Below are 19,051 nucleotides of genomic sequence, written 5' to 3'. Positions count from 1 at the left end.
TAGTCAATTTTGCCTGCTTCTAGAGTAAAGTATGAAGGGCTAGCCAACAGAGGCTTATCACCCTGAAAACTGATCTGTGGATAATTATGCATACTATTTGGTTCAGTTGTGGGGGGGCCTATTACCAAAACAAGAAAACAGGCCTGAGAAAAAGGAAGTTTATGTTTAGCATTCAAATAGTCTACAACAACTTCAAATTCTGCAATGGAATTATGAAACCTTTCTAAAAGGAGACAGAAATAAAAGAATATATTCAACTAAATGATTTGTTCTTATGCTTTTAATGTTAAATTTTATTTTTTCTTACTATACAATTCAGCAATTGAATGATTCACAGTATTTATATTATTTCATAAGCAAATTACTTATGTTATAAGGAATAGTGCTGTGTTATATCGGCAGAATACTTGTATTATGGTTATAGTATTTGTAACGATCATGCACCAATAAGCTTTCCAAGTCAGAAATTATTTTAATTACTTACCAGTATATTCCTTATTACTGGATCACCTTTGCAGATCTTTATTCTTTAGCAGTATTTTTAACTTTATTTACTCATTTTGACTACCTCTTCAAATATTGCAGAGCTGTTGAATCATTAAATTTCAGGTATGTAAGCGTGAGCACTAGCGCATGCATTGAGTGTGAGTCAAACTCCACTATATGTCTGCATATACGTAAGCATCACACACCCCCTCAGTACTGTTGGTACAAACTATAAAAATCCAACAGTCCAGGGACATCAGATAAATAGCAAATTTTATGAAGGAGATAATAGGAGAATACCATTTAGAAGATGATGTTCTTCATATTCTCCTAACTTGGCAGATATCTCTACCACTTTCCTGGACTGCTTTTAAGGTATCATGAATTTTGGTTCAAGGGAAATGAGGGACAAAAAAATTAGGAAATGTTGCATAGTTTCATAAAATCTTTCACATAAAAATTGAAGCATGTAATATTTGAAATTGTGGTAGATCAGGAGAGAAAGAAGTATAGCTCAGTGGCATCTGGTGTAAATCACCCTAATTCATGAAAATCACTTTGCTTCGGGAAAATATGTTTTAAAGATACCCAGGAGCCAAATTAATTGTATACTCACATACAACACACAAACCACACACAAGTAGAGAAAAATTATATAGTCATCCAATGGACATACTCATTTTTGATCACCTGAGTGCTTTCTTTTATATTCATTTCTATGAGGCTAACTAAAACAAAAATTATACTCAAATAACTCTAAGGTCTGTTCATACCAATTGCAGGCAAGTCATTCTCTATGGATAATGAAGGCCCAGATAAGGAAAAAACTTCACTTAAACAGACTGATACAAATTTTCATTTCAAGATAAGCAGGCATCCTAGAACAAATGGTTCTCAAAATGGGGTCCCCAAAACCCTTTCAGAGGATCACAAAAATAAAAATTACTTTCATAAAAATACCAAGATTTTATATGCCTTTTTCAGTGTACTGTCATTTACACAATGGTGCAAAAACAGTGGTGGGTAAAGCTGCTGGGGCTTTATTATGAACCCAGTCAGCGGCACCATACTGTGCTGGTGATCAACATATTCCTCCCTATCACACATTCACAGTAAAATAAATGCTATTCTCAGTAATTTTTTTAAATTTTGCAATATTTTTTTAAGTAGGTTCCACACCCAACGTGGGGCTTGAACTCAAGACCCTGAGAATCAAGAGTCACATGCTCTACAGACTGAACCAATCAGGCACCTGAGCAATATTTTTAATTTTGAAAAGTTATTTTTCATAAAGATATGTGGTAATGTGAGTTATTATTTTAAAATGCAATATCAAATAATTTTTAATATTGTCTCTAATTTCTAATGTGCAAAATACTGATAGATACAGCCCATATTTTTTATAGCTCATATTTATAAGCAAAAATTTTAGAGAGTCTTCAGCAATTTTTAAGTCTAAAAGAGTCCTGAGACCAAAAGTTTAAGAACCACTGCCAAAGGATTACCTAACTTTTATACGAGATGGCAAACAAAACAAAACAGAACATGGAATAGAGATTTTGAAATTCAATGATGTGCTTGGCAGATGGCAGATGAGGTAACAGGAAAAGAAATAAAAATTAAAAGCATGGTAGGAATCCTAAATTTTGGTGTTCAGGTATTTTGAGCAAAATTACATTAAGCACCTGAACATTTTATTTTGCTTATTTGGGTAGAAACTCTATTTAAGCCTAGGGGAATATTCCATTATTGGGCCTGTTTGCCTATTTCAGTTACAGCTTGGTATGTTATCAGTAGTTTTTTTTTTTTTTTGACAGGTGGGGTTAAGTAGGGATCCTCCTCTTTGTGTGGAATAAGTTGGTATTAATTCTTATTGCTAGAAGTAAATTATTAAGTTTAATCATTTTCTTATTGCCCAAAGAAAGCTTGTGAACGAACTTCAAAGGACAGTAGGTGATACTCATGTTATTATGAATGGTATCAAGAATATGATTTTTAAATAAGAATATTAACTGGAAGATATTCTTAGAACCAGAAATAGTTCACACTCCCTAAAATTGAAAAAGTGAAACGGTGCAAGACTGAGAATTTTTGCATCCTTCAATGAATACCAGCAACTCCAGGGGAATGTTTATCAGAACTCAACAAACACAATTCACAAAATGCAACCCAGGCTCATACACAGCAAACACTTATGTGTGAAAGACAGTCTTTAGACAGCACAATGTCATAAATGTCTGAAGACTTTTAAAGATTGCTCCTGACACACATCACAGACAAATACTGACCAAAATACAGAATTACAAAATACCAAGATGACACAGGCCCTACATGATCTATGGGGAGGAAGAGGAAGAAAGGCACTGAGGGGGTGCAATACAGATGCATATACAAAGAGATATAAGGCAATCAACGCATGCGCTGGTGTGAACACTTACCTACCTACATTTGAATTTCAATGGTTCCAAGTTCTTCAGGTCACACTCATGGAAACTCCAAAGAATGGAGATCTGGAGAGAAGATCTTAAGTTGAAGAACCTTTTTCCCCCTGAGTTTTAAGTTTAATGTTTAAAACATTGGTATAGATAGATTATAGGTCCAGAAAAGAATCCCAGAAACTCAACTGAAGAAGTTATGTTGATCAATTACTATAAAGAATAAGTTTCTTAAGAAGACTGCAATAAATGTTTACCTTATTCATAAGAAAAGGCCCTTAGAGACAATAAGATTATTAACCTTATCAGTAAATAGGACTTACTGATGAAACTATGAGTAAATAAAAAATACACAATTCAAAATATATAGTCTCTACATTAATATGTGTATATGGTATGTATACTATTCATAGTATAGACAGTATAATACTCCTATTTACAGGCTTGAATAAAAAAAATCTACAATTAAGTGAATCATATACAGTTGAAACAACAAACACAAGCAAATATCAATCTTGATGAAGAATTATAATACAAATTGAATAAAAACTATTTGGGCATAATAGAGACTAAAGAATATTGCCCTGGACAAATGGCATATATATACTTCCAAAAATTTAAAATGATGTAAAACAGTAAACAGAAATGTAAACAAGTTTTAGTGAATTAAATAGTGAAAAGTAAATGGACTTTACTGCTACTAAGAGGGTGATTTGTGGTTAAAAACTCTATGCATACACATGTGCAGGTACAGTTTCCAAATACTTATTACTTAATATTTTTGTTGATTGGTCAGGAAAGTGGAGAACTTTTATTCTAAACCTACTATTGAGAATATAAAAGTAAAAATATTTACATGTGTTTAAAATTAACTTCAAATCAATTATTTTAAAAGGCCTCTTTAAACAAACCATACCTTACATGTTCTCTACCTAGATTATCCCTATAATTTAAGCCCCAGGTGATACATTTCAATGACAGACAATAATTTCAATGAACAAAAAAAAGAGAGAGAATCAAGATTCATTACCACTGAGAATACTGGAGGTTTAAGACAATATATTTACACAATTCTTGCTTTCTAACAGTTAAATAAAAAATAGAAAAGAATTCAAACATTTTTTTTTCTAGTTCTGAAAATAAAAGTCTCTACAACAGCAAAATCTCCCTTTTGTAAAAGTTCTAGATATAATGACAAAATTACAAGTATAATGTAAAACAACAGAAGAACAAAACCCCAAAGCAAAATCACAAGAGAAAGGAAAAATGTTTTATTATTCTTAAGAGACCTACCCATATACTCTTCTCAATTCAAAGACACCTAGAGTGATTATGTCTTAAGCTAGTAGGTATTTCTTTTCTCCTGGGCTCACTTCAGGTTAAATTACTACTACAGATCAACTCTTGTTATAATGAATACTGCTGCAAAGGAAATTTCTGCAGATATGTCTATTCTGATTAAAGGAAATTCTAGGCTTTCATGTCAGAAGTAACTGGTCTTTTAAAGATTAAAACTTTGTTTTCTTTTAAGAGGACTACTGCCAGCTGTTGCTTAAGCAGCTCTTAGTGGGAGAAATATATCTTGTCTCTGCTCTCAAATTGCATTGCTGAGAGAAAGTCCATATCCGTAATAGATATAAATTCAAGTCTAAATTTTTGTACAGCAAATTAAGCTGAAGGCCAGGTTAATTTACATCACAACATGTATATCTTACAAACATATATGTTTAAAAACAAGAATTCTTTGTTTACAGGATTCACTGGCTTAAAATATTAAATTATTAAGCTTTTCCATTTTAAAATTACACAGAACTTTTTTGCAACACACATCTACATAACCAAAAAATTTCTGATTTCTTACAAATCTCCAATTTTTCCAACAGTATTTACTTAAAATATTTTTGTTTAATAAAACATAGGCAGTTTGGTCTTTATTTTATTTATTTATTTATTTATTTATTTATTTATTTATTTATTTATTTTTCAGTTTGGTCTTTATTGAATTTTACTTGTAGTTACAAAATAGGATTACTAATTTTTATACAAATGATTTTACATATAATACTTCTCTGCCTTGAATTTCTCTCCAAATGGCTATTTTAAGTAGTCCACTTTAAAGATGGACTGATATGTGGCCAAGATCCATTATTCATCTCTGGCTTTAGCCTTAGCTCTTGGGAGACTAAACACCAAATACTTCCATGTCATTTCTGGCACCTACAATCCTGTACATAGTCAATAATCATGTGCCTGATACCATGACATTTCAACTGGTGTAGTAACATAAGTAACAAAAACAAGGCTTGACCTTTCAGTTTACTGTTACTATCTAAACATTCATCTTTAGGGACCCTTGGGTGGTTCAGCAGTTGAGCATCTGCCTTAGGCTCAGGGCGTGATCCCAGGTTCCTGGGATCAAGTCCCACGTTGGGCTCCCAGCATGGGGCCTGCTTCTCCCTCTGCCTGTGTCTCTGCCTCTCTCTCTCTCTGTGTCTCTCATGAATAAATAAATAAAATCTTATAAATAAATAAATAAATAAATAAATAAATAAATATTCATCTTTAAATAGAGGAAAGCATTCCATGTATAGAGAAAATCTCCCTACGTGCTTCATATACTGAAATTCTGTCAGCTGAAATGTAAATGTATGTTTATATTGCAATATTTAAAATGTGGCAATAACTAATGATGGTGAAAACTATACAAATGTAAAAATTAAATCAAAGCAGAATACTAGAAATCAGATTATCTATTCTCTTTAGAATTTACAACATAAAATAAATGTTAGGAGCTGTTTTTAATGTTTAGTTACTTAGTTTTCAGTCAGACCATGAATTCTTCAAAAAGAAGTCCAAATTGGGAATTCTTTCTATCTTGTGAGGATGAGTTAAAACCAGAAAGCCAACTCTGTCACCTCGAATTTTTACTATGAGGAAAATCTTGTGAATAATACTAAATAACATCTATGATTAATCATCTTCAATCCAGACACAAAGTGAAGAAAGAAAAAATATATTAAGAGAATGAGGAATCCCAAACATATTTAGTTACTCAACTGCCCTCAGTTAAAATTTGTTATCTTTTTAGCATCACAATGCTAAATGCACCATTATAATTATAGGACAATCTAGGAAGCTGAAAACGCCAAGAAAGTATTATTTCTGTAAAATAATGCCAAACTTTAAATCACTAATGAAAACACTATAACAAGTATTTCTTTTTTTGTGATAAAAAATTCTTCAGATTTTTAGAATTAAAATATTCAGATTCTTGCATTCCAATATGGTCAAAGCTAAATATTAATGCCACTACTTGACCGTGTGGAATTAAATCAAATGTGCATTTTGTACACTTCTACTAAAAACCAAGTTCTTAGCTTATCCATTAAGTAACAGATTATAGTAATTGATTAGAAAATTATGATGAAAAGCTAAGCTAGTCTAATAGGTCAAATTTAATAGACCAATTAGCAGGAGAGACAGAACTACTAACTGCTTGATTGTTCAGTGAAACAATTGCTTAAAATGACATTTGTAGCAGAACTTTGAGTGCAATCTGGTTGAGTAATTTCAAATGCTCTGCTGGACACACAGTAAAAATTCAGAATTTTTTTCAGAGAGAAAACAGTAAATAAAGAATTACACAATGTATTTTTAAAACTCAACTGCATAATAGAAGCCTTTTAACACAATTTGTTTAACACACTAGACTACTTGAATTTGACAAACTGGGCTTCAAAAGATGCAAACTTAAAAGCACATCTCCCAGAGCTTTATAAACAGAAAAAAAAAAATGAACAGAAAATACACTGAAATGGTATACTGTAAAATTAATATAATTATGAGGAAAAAGACAATAAATTACAAAGATAAAATTTTATAGTTTTATTTTTTTACTTCAAAATTAGGCAAATTTTTTTTTTTTAGTATTTAGGAATTATATATAACTATTAATTAGTTGTACCCATAGTAAATAAGTTGTGGAAATAGTTTCTCACTTATGCAAGGCAAATCATTTTCTAAACATCTAATATCTAGGAAGTATTCTTTCTTACCAAAATTATTTGTATTACTTACCAAGTAATACCAAGACATAAAAATAAACAAGTAACTCAGGCCAAAGTGCTTTTTAATCAGGATTATTCCTTATTAATTTCTATTCTTCCTATTTTAAGTATGAAGAAAAGTCAAGTAAGCCAAATTACTGGACTGAAGTCACTAGGATAAATAGTATGGTTAAAATTGTGAAATTGATGTTATTGATTGAAATGAAGGTAAGAGCTAAAATTAATTACATACTAAATAATCTTTAACTTAGAGCGAAAATACTTTACAGGCCTGTTTTAAACAACTGAATTTATGTACTGGGCTGAATACTTAAATTCAGTTGTTAGACTCCAATAACATACTCATACATTTCAGTTGCATTTCCTAAACCACACAGACGACCTCCCTTCAACCATATCATGAGTCTATGCAGCAAATAAATGTGAGAATTATCATAAAAGTATACCAGAAAGACATTAGGAGCCGCAAAAAAAAATAGAAATTAATCTTTCTATAACAGGGAGTTATTAAGATATTAGAGAAAAATCAGCTCTATTTGAAAAATCATATATATACACACTTAAATATATATCTTTATATATCTTTATGATATATATACACATATATCATATTCTCAAACTGATATCCTATATATCCAATATATGCCATATTCCTCAAACTGATATCATATATATACATATATCACATATATAACATAGGTTACGTGAAGAAGCCAGTCATAAATTATGTACATTACATTAATTATTTTAAAGGAAACTGACTTTTCCTTTCATGATACATGTTTATTTCTTCTACTTCTCTCTCTTATGGCATAGTTTATGTAAAAGAAACAACTAGTCCTAGCTTTAATGCTTGCCACTGATAATTTTCTTAAGAATTGTAACAGGCTTTTCCCTGTATTTTATGTTTCTAGCATATGCATATTAGGGAAAAAATTAAGTTCTCAATTACAGAGTTTTCCAAGAGATATTTATTATGGTCATCATGGTTATTACATATTACATGTAAGATAATAAAAATAGTGACTACCTAAACAAGGTGTTAAATAACTCTGGTGCTTTGCTTTAGATTACTGGTTTGTTTCCATTCAAGGTGCAGTCAACTTTTAAGTATACATGTGCAGATTTTTTAAGTCTGTGGATCACCTACAGAAAATTTTTGGCACTATTATCAGGATGTTTTCATCACCACTTTCTGCTACTACCATGAACATGAATAGGGAATATCAATTAATATAGTGGGCAAGAGTTTATAATGTTTCTAAAGTAATTAAATACATTCCAAAAGCCCACTTTTCTTCTAAGTATAATTTTGTTAATAAAAAAATTTTAGACAATAGTAAATACAGAAGTCAAGAAATATTTTCCAAACTTCTGCTACAGGCTAAAATGGTGTTATGTTTGAAAATAGATCTGAATGAAGTTTTTAGTCTTCACTGGAATGTTTTGACATTGGGTAACCAAAGCTAGAAAAAAAGATACCCAAGAAACTAATGAGATAAAAGTATCTATAATAATAGGTCTCAGTTTCTTATTGATAGGATAATAGCTAGATGAAGACAATATAGGAAGTTCAGCGTATTTCCTCACCCTGAATATCCAATTGTCAACAAGCTTTGCTCTAACCACAACCATCACTCAGGTGATTTTGGAGAGCCACAGAATTGGAGTGCTTTTCTGCCATATAAAAAACAGGTATAATTTTTCCGAAAAGAATAAATTTTAAATGATTTTTACTGAAAAAAAAAAGTTTTGCCTTATTCTCTTTGAACATGATTTTACTTGTATAATATTACAGATACAACTTTTCTAGCTAAGCAATTATAACTTTCTCTATTCAGATATTACATACTGCCAGTCTGGCCATAAAAAATTTTAATTGTCTCACCAACAAGAAAACAAAAGAATATATCCAGCTAGCTCATAGTTTAAAACTGTACAGTCCTGAGCTGGTTCAAAATTTTTAAAATTCAAGAACGTTGAGTATCAAAAGGTTCAAAAATGCCTTTACCACATACGTATTTTCACAATATATAATCTGGTTAGGAAATTTTTTTTATTCCCTATTTAATGGATTTAAAAAATGGATATGCTCACAGTTAGTTGTCTCCCAGATGGACAGGAATCAAGATATCTTAAGTCTCAGTTTGGTGTCAATTTACTTTTAGGACTAATAAACAGTCTGAAAATATTATCAAAGAAACTATGTTGATGGATCTTTGTGACCATTTTCAGCACTTCCTTATCTTTATATTTTAAAAAAATTATCTGTAAAGCTAAAGTAATAATTCCCAATGAATAAGGCTTAAGTTACTGGGGCTAAGAACACAGTTAATTTTTCTGGTAGAGTAATAATTTATCACTCAACTATTCTACTCATTAGTACTAGTGGCTTATGTAGTGAAACTCAATAGTAAAAACATGTAAAAAAGGAACTTCATTTTCCAGTGCTAATAAAAACTGCTTCCTGAATTTCACAAAGCTCTATTTTTTTTTTTCCTCAGTGACTCATTTAGGGGTACACAACCAATATCAAATGATCTGAAGTTAGCAAAAATAAATAGTATTTAAGTAGACAAGTCTTTAAACACACATTTTAAAGAAAAGAGTAAGTAATCAACAGAATAACAAATATGCAATAATTAAACAAAATGAAAAAGAATATAATTTAAGTTAAAGAGTATTATGGAGAAAAAGAATCACTTCACAAACTATGATCCCCATGACAAACAAATGTAAATGCAAGCAGACAAAAGAAGACAGTTAATATGTTTGGCATCTGTTTGTTTAAAATACTAAAGATAACTTTACTTCTATTTTATCTAATAAGTTTTGAAACCTTCATCAAATCGCAGGTTTTGGAATAATGGAACAAAAACACTTCTGTTCCAATAATGTTCTGAGAAAAGTTCATCAAGGTTTCTGAATTATCTAAGTTATTTTGGGGGAATACTTGCACTCCAGGGAAAGAAGTCTTCTCTTCAAGAAAGAAATATATTATGCAATTCAATTGCAGACTGCATTTTGTTAATAATTTCCTTCTCAATACACGTCTACACATTGTGATATCCTACTATAGGGACTCAAAGGAAACTGCAGTCTCCTTTGGATTAGAATTAGTGATATTTTTAAAGACCATTTGGTCATTTGATATGCTTTTGTTCAGATTTTTGAACAATGGTTTCCTCAAAATACAATGAATTTAAATCCATAACAAGACTAATTCTTTTGTACCCAAAGCTGCCATAATAACTTCATGGCTAGTTTCTTTCATTTATCTTTCTAAACCATTCTCCCACTTAGCACCCGTCCCACTTTCTCAGGTGTTCCAAATGAACACCCAATGAAGATGGGGTGTCCAAGATGTCCCAAATGAAGCTGATGCAGCATGAACATGAACAACTTGCCAATGATTTCTTAATGCAATTCAGATATGTATTATGGTTAAATTTCAATTATTTAGGAACTAGCTATTCATTTTGTAGATTATGCAGACTGTTTCATTTCTGTTTCTCCTGTTCATTTTCTCTTCAAAAATGGTTCCACCACAAGGCAAAAAAAAAAAAAAAAAAAAAGTGGTAGTTGACCCTAGAAAGACTACCATTTGTTACTAGCTCGAGTTTAATAGGCTGACCATTTGACAAATAAAAAAATATTTATTATTATTTTTAGAAATGCTAATTCAGAGGTTTAATACTCATATCCTCTACACAGGATATGACCTGAAGACACATTCTAAGTTTAGCTTAGCCTGTACGGTGCCAAAAGAAAGCACATGTAATCCAACATTTAAAAATCCGATATCATATGAAAAACTAGATTTGCCCCTTCCCCCCACACCATCTCCAAATGAAAAGATATGGCAGTATTTGGCCAAACTGTCAAATAGAAACTATAAACTAGAGGAGAGTAGTGGCTCTCCCCATTCAATGGGACAAAGGCTACAGTCCTCACCATTTGTGGTTGTCACTAACACCAAGGCCAAATGTCAGTACCCACTATCATTAATGTTTATCTTCTTTATTTTTAATTTTTCAGAATATTTTTTTTGGATTTATGACTACCAAAAGCAAAAAATGAAAGATACGCCTAAAGGTCTATGTGTTTCTAGAACACAAGAAAGAATATTATTACATGTTCAATATGCAAATAAAGTGTCTCTGTCAAAGACTACAGCTTAAGATGCCATTATAAAACAAACCACAGAATGACCTTATGTGAGTTACAGTCTAGAAACCTATCAGAATTTTTGAGTGTTTGATTCATGCCATAACTCATATAAGATGATACATTTTTTGTGCCATTTAAAAGTATAGTGAAACTTCACATCACTGTTTTTATGTTCATTTAATTAACAACCATATAGGTTATCTGAAAATTTTAACATGTCATTTGTTGCTACGTTCTAAGAAGGTTTTACAGAGAAAAGAAACTTCTGATGGCAAGTATTTATTAAATTTCTAAAATCAGAAACTGCAATTACTCTGAATTTTATTTTTCTAATGCCAGATTTTATTAAAAGATTTTTTCTATTCTGATAAGTAAATCTAATATATAGATAAAATGATTTTACTTATATAGTGTTTATGTTTTAAAGCTACACCTATAGCTTTAATATAGGTATTAATATAAAGTAATAAGCATGAAGATATTTTAATACTTTTTATTTCTAAAATGTTCATAGTGAGAAATATTAAACCATATCATTATGTTGTTTTTGTTTTTGGTATTAATTAACATGAGTAACCCTTCAAAAACTTGTCCCATTTAATAAATTAGAACATTTTATATTTTTGAAACACTGTATTTAATGTTGGCTAATTATTAATTTTATATGCCACTTATGAAATATTTATAATTTTTCTAAATATTTTTGGTCTGTACTATAATAATGATGATTTTTAATTTTCCCCCAGAGATAAAGCAAGTTTTCAATTTTGTTTACCATTCTCATTGCTATAGTTCATCAGCATGCCACAAAAGACAGTCAAGAGCTTCTCATTGGCGGGATCTGTTATACTGCACAGTGACCTTAAATGGTCAACTACAATCTGTGCACCACCTGCTTGGTCAACTGCACTTCTGCCCTCATCTGTAAAACAAAGAGTTAAATTAAAAATAAAAGAAAAAAGAAATGTACCACCTTACAATTTCAAATATAAAACAACAATGTTATTCCTTAAGTAGAAAATAAACCTAGGCAGGGCATTAAATATGTCTTTTTGGAAAAACAAAACAAAACAAGTAATCATGGAAATGGCTGTGGGATGGGGAAAAGAGACAATCACTTTTTCAGAGAAAAAAGATTATTCTCACTGGCATCTATAGTAGCTTAAAGAACTTCTCTGTGTCCTAGGAATGTATGACTATCACATGTGAAAATTTTCACCTCCTCTTTCATAAATGACAATTCTGCATAAGAGAAAAAAACAAGAACTAATATTTTATAGAAATTTTCTCAGCTTGGAAACAACTAAATATGTCAATCAGTGTTTTTTAAAGTTAGTTATTATGAAAAAAAAAATCTGACTCACAGAGTCATTCTAGATCACAATAAGGGTCTTTTTAATGGCATTTCTATAGTCCATAAGCATGTTCCTTTTCTCAATTCTTGCTATTTTGTTTTTCATTTTTCCTTATTCCTTCCATTCTAGAACACACCAACGTTACAAAGAGTGATCAAAATTATGGTCAGACATACCTTCTGTTATGTACATTAATACATTACATAGAACAGATGTCAATTAACTCTTGGAATATGTAAAGAGCTTTAGACTACTTTCTAACCCCTGAATATAGGAATGAAAAGAGATGAAAGAAGGAGTATCTGTCTTTCTAAATTTGACTTTCCTCATATAAAAGAAATATGAGAGCCATAAGTATGAGCCACATACGTGATTTAAATTTACTAGTAGCCACATGAAAAACATAAAAATAAGTAAAAATTAATTTTAATAATCTATTTTATTAAATCCAATAAAACATCATCCCAACAGGCAGTCGATATACAACTTATTAATGAAATATTTTAAATTGTCTTTTCTTTTGTGATAAATATTTGAAATCTCAGTGTACTTTACACTTACAGTTACATGTTAATCCAGAATAGCCATATTTCACAATTGTTTAATAACCAAATCTGGCTAGTGGCCACTATACTAGACAGTGCAACTACAGAAACATAGTATAAAGAATCAGTAAAAGAAATGGCTCACAAGGAAATTACAGCTATGAAGTTAGTAAATGAAAGATTTTCATTTTTCTAATAAGAGATCTGAAACTAAGGTCATAGCTTTATAATTGTTGCTGAATCATATTAGACAATGAAACAATATATATTAGTTCTTATTGTATGTACACACACACACACACACACACACACCCCTTATATAGCAGGTCCTCACAAATACTTGTTTGATAACTTTGAAAATAGATCTCTAAGATGAAAAAAATATTAACCCTCACTATAGGAATATTTATGCAGTTCTTTCCTTCACAACACCTGCCCCCACCCTTTTCTGTCAAGTCATCCAGGTAAATAAGGTTAAAGATAACTTTATTAATATATTTTAAAGAATCTAAAGATGCAAAGCAATAAATGACAATGCTGTATTCTATTACTCTACCAAAACCAGTGAAAGAGTATATATTTAAGGGCATCTTACAAATCATTTACAATACATATTTGATTATCTATCATTGTACAAGTCCATATAAATTGTTCTCCCACAACATAGGTAGCTCTATAGCTTTATGTTACAATATTAAAATGTGTATTATTATGGTTCACTTAAAAACAATTTATAAAAGGTCCCTTATCCTAAAATTTCATATCCCTGAAATGTAGGCTGACTCTTAAATCTTCTCATAATAAATAACTCCTGACTTGTGAAGCATTGTCACTTCTACAAATATAATTTATATCTTAATTTTCCATAATTATGAGGTATCCAGCCACCAGTGAAAGTGCAGCCCATCAATTCTTTAGGCCCTGCTACATTCTTTAATGATGACTTGTCATATGAAGGAAGCTTCCAGCACAATTATGGTATTTCTTCACAGTAGGTAAGAGCAGAGCTATAAATCTAGAAATAGTATACTTCCATTACTCTTCAGTAGCCAAAAGCAGGAAGCAATAAAACTTGTATGTCATGGTTATTATGTATCACAAATGAGAAAAAAATGTTACCAAAAAGGTTACCAAGCTGTTATTCTAATATCAGGTACAAGTTATATAGTATGGCTGAGGAAGGAACCTAAAACTAAACCACTAAATACAATCATTGTGAGGTGTTATAGTACATATATATTCTAATTTCACTATAAATATATATTCAATATACATATTGAATATATACTGAATAAAACTAAACCACTAAATACAATCATTAAAATATATATATTCTCATTTCAGATTTATTTGTGTGTTTCCCCATAGGCTCTTTCTCTGTTGTGGGCAACAAATGCCCAGTACATAGTAGACACCCAGGATGGTTATAGAATAGTTTATAGCCTTGTTTGTTTTTGAACTGTATTTGAATGGAATCATGTTATATTTATTCCTTTGTGCCTATCTTCTTATACTGAACGTTGTTTGTGAAATTCATTCTATTATATGCTTCCTGTTGTATAATACTCATCAAATGAACACATCACAATTATTTGCCTATTCTTTTGATGAGTGTTACCTGGGCTGTTCCTAGGTTTGGGCTATTCTTTATAAAGAATAGATGATACTGTTGGTTCACTGATTTATGTACCTTTTACTTTCTCCGTAATGACAAACAGGTTCCTAATGCGAGTGTATATTCCCTCCAGGAGCATATGCATTCCAACTGTATCACCCCTCCATTTCTACTTGGGTATTATATGATTTTTTTAAAGATTTTATTTATTTATTCATGAGAGACACAGAGAGAGAGAGGCAGAGATACAAGCAGAGGGAGAAGCAGGCTTCCCAAAAAGAGCCCGATGTGGGACTTGATCCTGGATCCCAGGATCATGCCCTGAGCCGAAGGCAGACACTCAACCGCTGAACCACCCAGGTGTCTGGGGTATTATATGATTTTTAAAGTTTAGGCAATCTGATAGGTAAGGCTGAACCTATTCCAGAATATAAAAAAGCTGATCTTTGTTGACCATCCACCTTTTTGTACATTTAATAAGGCAATAAATTTAGTATCATGTATACAGCATGTACATGAAAAAAACAAACAAACAAACAACAAAACCCATAACAGTTCAAGGAGGAAAGGAGAGAAAGAAGCAGATAAATGCTGAAATCCATAACTGTTAGAATTTGAAACAAAAAAATGGAAAGACTGATAAGTAGTTAGTAGAAAGTGCCATTTAAGCCTATGTAATAATAATATGACTAGATAGGTACAATTCTGGAACTTTCTTATATTCATGCTTTATGGAAAAGCCTTATAATAACATCAGCAAATATGTTGTCTTTAGATTTCTATCATCACCAGATTTCCAAAAGAGTAGAAGGATCAAATCTTTGAAAAGACTAAGGAGAAAAATTGAGGAGGCAGCATGGTGCTGGATGTAAAAGAAGCCTATAATCTGCAATAGCAAATGTTATCTAAAATTGTTTTAAAGATTCTATTTATTTATTCATGAGAGACACACAGAGAGAGAGGCAGAAATATAGGCAGAGGGAGAAGGAGGCTCCTAGCTGGGAGCCTGATGTAGGACTTGATCCCAGGACCCTGGGATTCTGACCTGAGCCAAAGGCAGACACTCAACCACTGAGCCACCCAGGTGCCCTAAAATTATTATTATTTTTTCATAATTTAAAAGTCTATGATTTTCATGCTGCTTCCACTTTTGTAATTTAAATATCACCTTTTTCATATTTCTTCTCAGAAATTCTCTGTATGAAATACAAATTTAAAAATCTATTTTAAAAATTATCCTACATACATTATTGATATTAGTTTCCTCCCATCCTCTAATTATTTGTATAACAACAGATCTTGGTCCCTTATGCAACCATCTGCTCAAACTTACTTCCTACCAGAAGAAATAATCCTTTTTGATATCAGGAATGGTTACTGTGGTGATGACTATGATGCACACCTCAGAAAATGATGACATGAGAGAAACAGTAAGAGCTGATCAACAAATCAACTCATATCTAAATTTTGTTACAAATCAATATTGAGAAACACAAGAAAAGTATGTATGTATGGAGATACTGTTAAATCATTTTATATGTTTTCAAAGAAATTGTAGCGTAAAGAGTTCATCTTTAACATTCTGAAGGGTCATGGATTTGTGCACCACCTCCCACTCTGTTTTCTATAAAAGTGTTCTGCATATAATGATCTGCAAGTGTTAATTAACAATGCTGGCTGATCATAGGCTGCACACACACTACAGTAAGTGCTAGAGTGTTTGGTATAATTAAAAGTGGGAACAGAACATAAAGCTATAAAGGCTTCTTAAGGTTACTGACAGCAAAAATGAAAACTAAGGCATGGAGCAGATAAAAACAAATGACTTATATTGTAAATGTACTTTAGAGATAATATTATGGTAAATGAATTAAGAAGATAAATTATAGACCTTATTTCTTTTTCCCTTTTTTCAACTCAGGCTTTGCTTAAAGACATCATGATGATTAAATATCAGCATTCTGGATTAAAACTTGGGAAATCTGAATTCTAAATCAACCTTTCCTCATTAAAAACACAAAAAAAGATATAATGAAATACTTTTGCCCTTTATTTCATTAAGACAACAGCACTGTCTAGTATTGACTGAGAATCTAGTTTTGGAGATTTCTGAAAAGTTCTTTGGTATCTTTGGTTAAAAAAAAAATCTTTTTAGAGTACCAAATATTAAGACTAACCTATATACCACAACAGCTGTTCAAAAGCCACACTAAACAGAGAGCAGTTGATAGATAAAATCTATGCCACATAAAATTGGTTTAAAGCTTGAAGAGGCACAGTAAAATAACACAAGTTTCACACTTGTATCAAAATTTATAGTCACTAATCCATTCATTAAGATCCATTTTGAGGGTGAAACATTTCTAAAACTCCTAGAGAATGTGCTTTTAATAACAATATTTAGAAACATCACAAAAAATGAACAAATTACACAATATTTTCTTAAACTTTGACAATTATAAGCCTCATAAGCATTGGACAAAGTCTCAAACTGTGAACATCTTTTCACATTTCCCTGTCACATCACCCTTGAGGACCCATCCAGTCACAACTTTCTAAAGCCCCTCTCTTTCTCAACATGTGCATTCTTAACAGAAACCATACTTCCTGCTCCACAGAGAAAACAGAAAACAACAAACACAATCTTCCTCAGTTTTTCACCCTCTCTGCTATTAGATCTAAGAGCATATGTGTCGTTTTCCAAACACTTTTAGTATCCCCTGTTGTAATTTAAGCTCCTTATAGCTAAGTAAGGGTAAGAAAATAGGGATTTATTTTCAATATAAGGTAAAACTTTTACTCTTCAAGTAAAGAAAGCTGTAGACATGCCATAGCTAAGGTCACAGAGGAGCTGAATGCAAAGAACATTTAATAATGATATCCTAGGACTAGTCCTGGTTATTGAGAGTGGGAATCTGGTTTCTTTTTTACCTAAAATTTGAAATGTTAACTTAAGAATTTCAATAAGGTAAAGTCAAAGTTTTTAATATTAGAAAAACTGTAACATCACTGAAGTAATGACTTATAAAGTAACTATAATAAGGTTTCCATGATGTAAGTATTGTTAAGTTTGACCATAAGAAAGGCTCTTAACCTCTGTTGATATGTTTCCTGCTCTGAAAAAGGTGGAAGCAGGAATAGAAGACTGCTGAGCCACTTTTTAGCTCTGACACTCTATTTTTTTTTAAGATTTTATTTATTTATTCATGAGAGACAGAGAGAGAGAGGCAAAGACACAGGCAGAGGGAGAAGCAGGCTCCTCACCGGGAAGCCCAATGTAGGACTCAAGTTCCAGACCCCAGGATCACGCCTTGAGCCAAAGGCAGACACTCAACTGCTGAGCCACCCAGGCATCTCTGGGTCTGACACTCTTATTCATTTCTACTTCAACTTCTATTTCTTATCTGTTGTGCACACAGGAAGTACTAGTATATGCCGTGTTTGGTTTTGTTCTTTAAAACATTAAAAAAAAAAACCCTCAAATCTTCCTATTTTAACTTCCCAATCATTAATCATAATTCACGCACTTATTTTTATTTTCCCCAAGTAACTATCTAGAAACTATAGACTTATGGTACAGACCCCTGGATGGCTCAGAGGTTGAGCGTCTGTCTTTGGCTCAGGGCGTGATCCCAGAGTTCCAGGATTGAATCCCATTCGGGCTCCCTGCAAGGAACCTGCTTCTCCCTCTGCCTATGTCTCTGGCCTTCTCTCTGTCTCTCATGAATAAATAAATAAAATATTTTTTTTTAAAAAGACTTATGGCAAATAAATCAAACATTTTTTTTTACAATTTAAGCTGGAAAGCTGAGACCTGCTTTTTCCCTGCTGAGTTCTGAAAAAATATACTGCTTAGAAATAATAATAACTTTTTAAGTGCTCTTTCTTAGTGAACACAAAGGTGATTCAGAGTAGGTGCTTACAGTCAAAACAATTATAATTTAAGTCCTTACTAGTGTTAGTTTGCAAAAAGCAATAGCATTACAAAGGTGCCACAAAAAAATTTATTTTAATGAAGTTCCACGTTTCTTTTGTTCAGAACCACTGCTATGCCACTTCTTAAATTCTAAGAACAAATATTTCATTATAATAGAATCTGAACACATGTAAATTATTCTGAGCAAGGATTTTAAAATAATAGGCAACATTAATTAAACTCTTAAATATAGAGACATAAATACTACTCTGAGTCTTTTTAGTCAAAACCAAACTATAACTAGAGACTAGATTTTAAACTTCAAAAAGTCCACTAGTTTTCAGTGAATGTCAGCCACATGTGTTATGAAATTCAGGTGTCTTAGAAAGCAAAATGAACAATATTATTAAAGTCCCCAAACTATCCTATTACTAAGTAAGGAAATGATTGAATTGCCTAATT

At 31.5% G+C, this 19,051-nt stretch overlaps 1 protein-coding gene across 20 annotated transcripts in view; it reads right to left on the bottom strand.

Moving 5' to 3' along the window:
• The window catches only part of RAP1GDS1 (Rap1 GTPase-GDP dissociation stimulator 1), a 164,653-nt gene that overhangs the window by 52,131 nt on the left and 93,471 nt on the right, over positions 1 to 19,051 (bottom strand). For 16 of the 20 annotated variants that reach the window (XR_012023355.1, XR_012023360.1, XR_012023359.1 and 13 more), the window contains exon 5: positions 11,934 to 12,080. The exons of the other annotated variants lie outside the window; for them this stretch is intronic. Coding sequence is in view for 4 of the 16 variants with exons in the window: in XM_072810539.1 (XP_072666640.1) it covers positions 11,934 to 12,080 (147 nt within the window). In the remaining 12 variants the exon portion in view is untranslated. The remainder of the gene's footprint in view (positions 1 to 11,933; positions 12,081 to 19,051) is intronic. 20 annotated transcript variants of the gene reach the window in all.

Source organism: Canis lupus, chromosome 33 (genome assembly GCF_048164855.1).
Source record: "Canis lupus baileyi chromosome 33, mCanLup2.hap1, whole genome shotgun sequence".
Taxonomy (NCBI): Eukaryota; Metazoa; Chordata; class Mammalia; order Carnivora; family Canidae; genus Canis; species Canis lupus.
The sequence above is the reverse complement of the archived record's forward strand: the minus strand, read 5'-3'. Positions and strand labels throughout refer to the sequence as shown.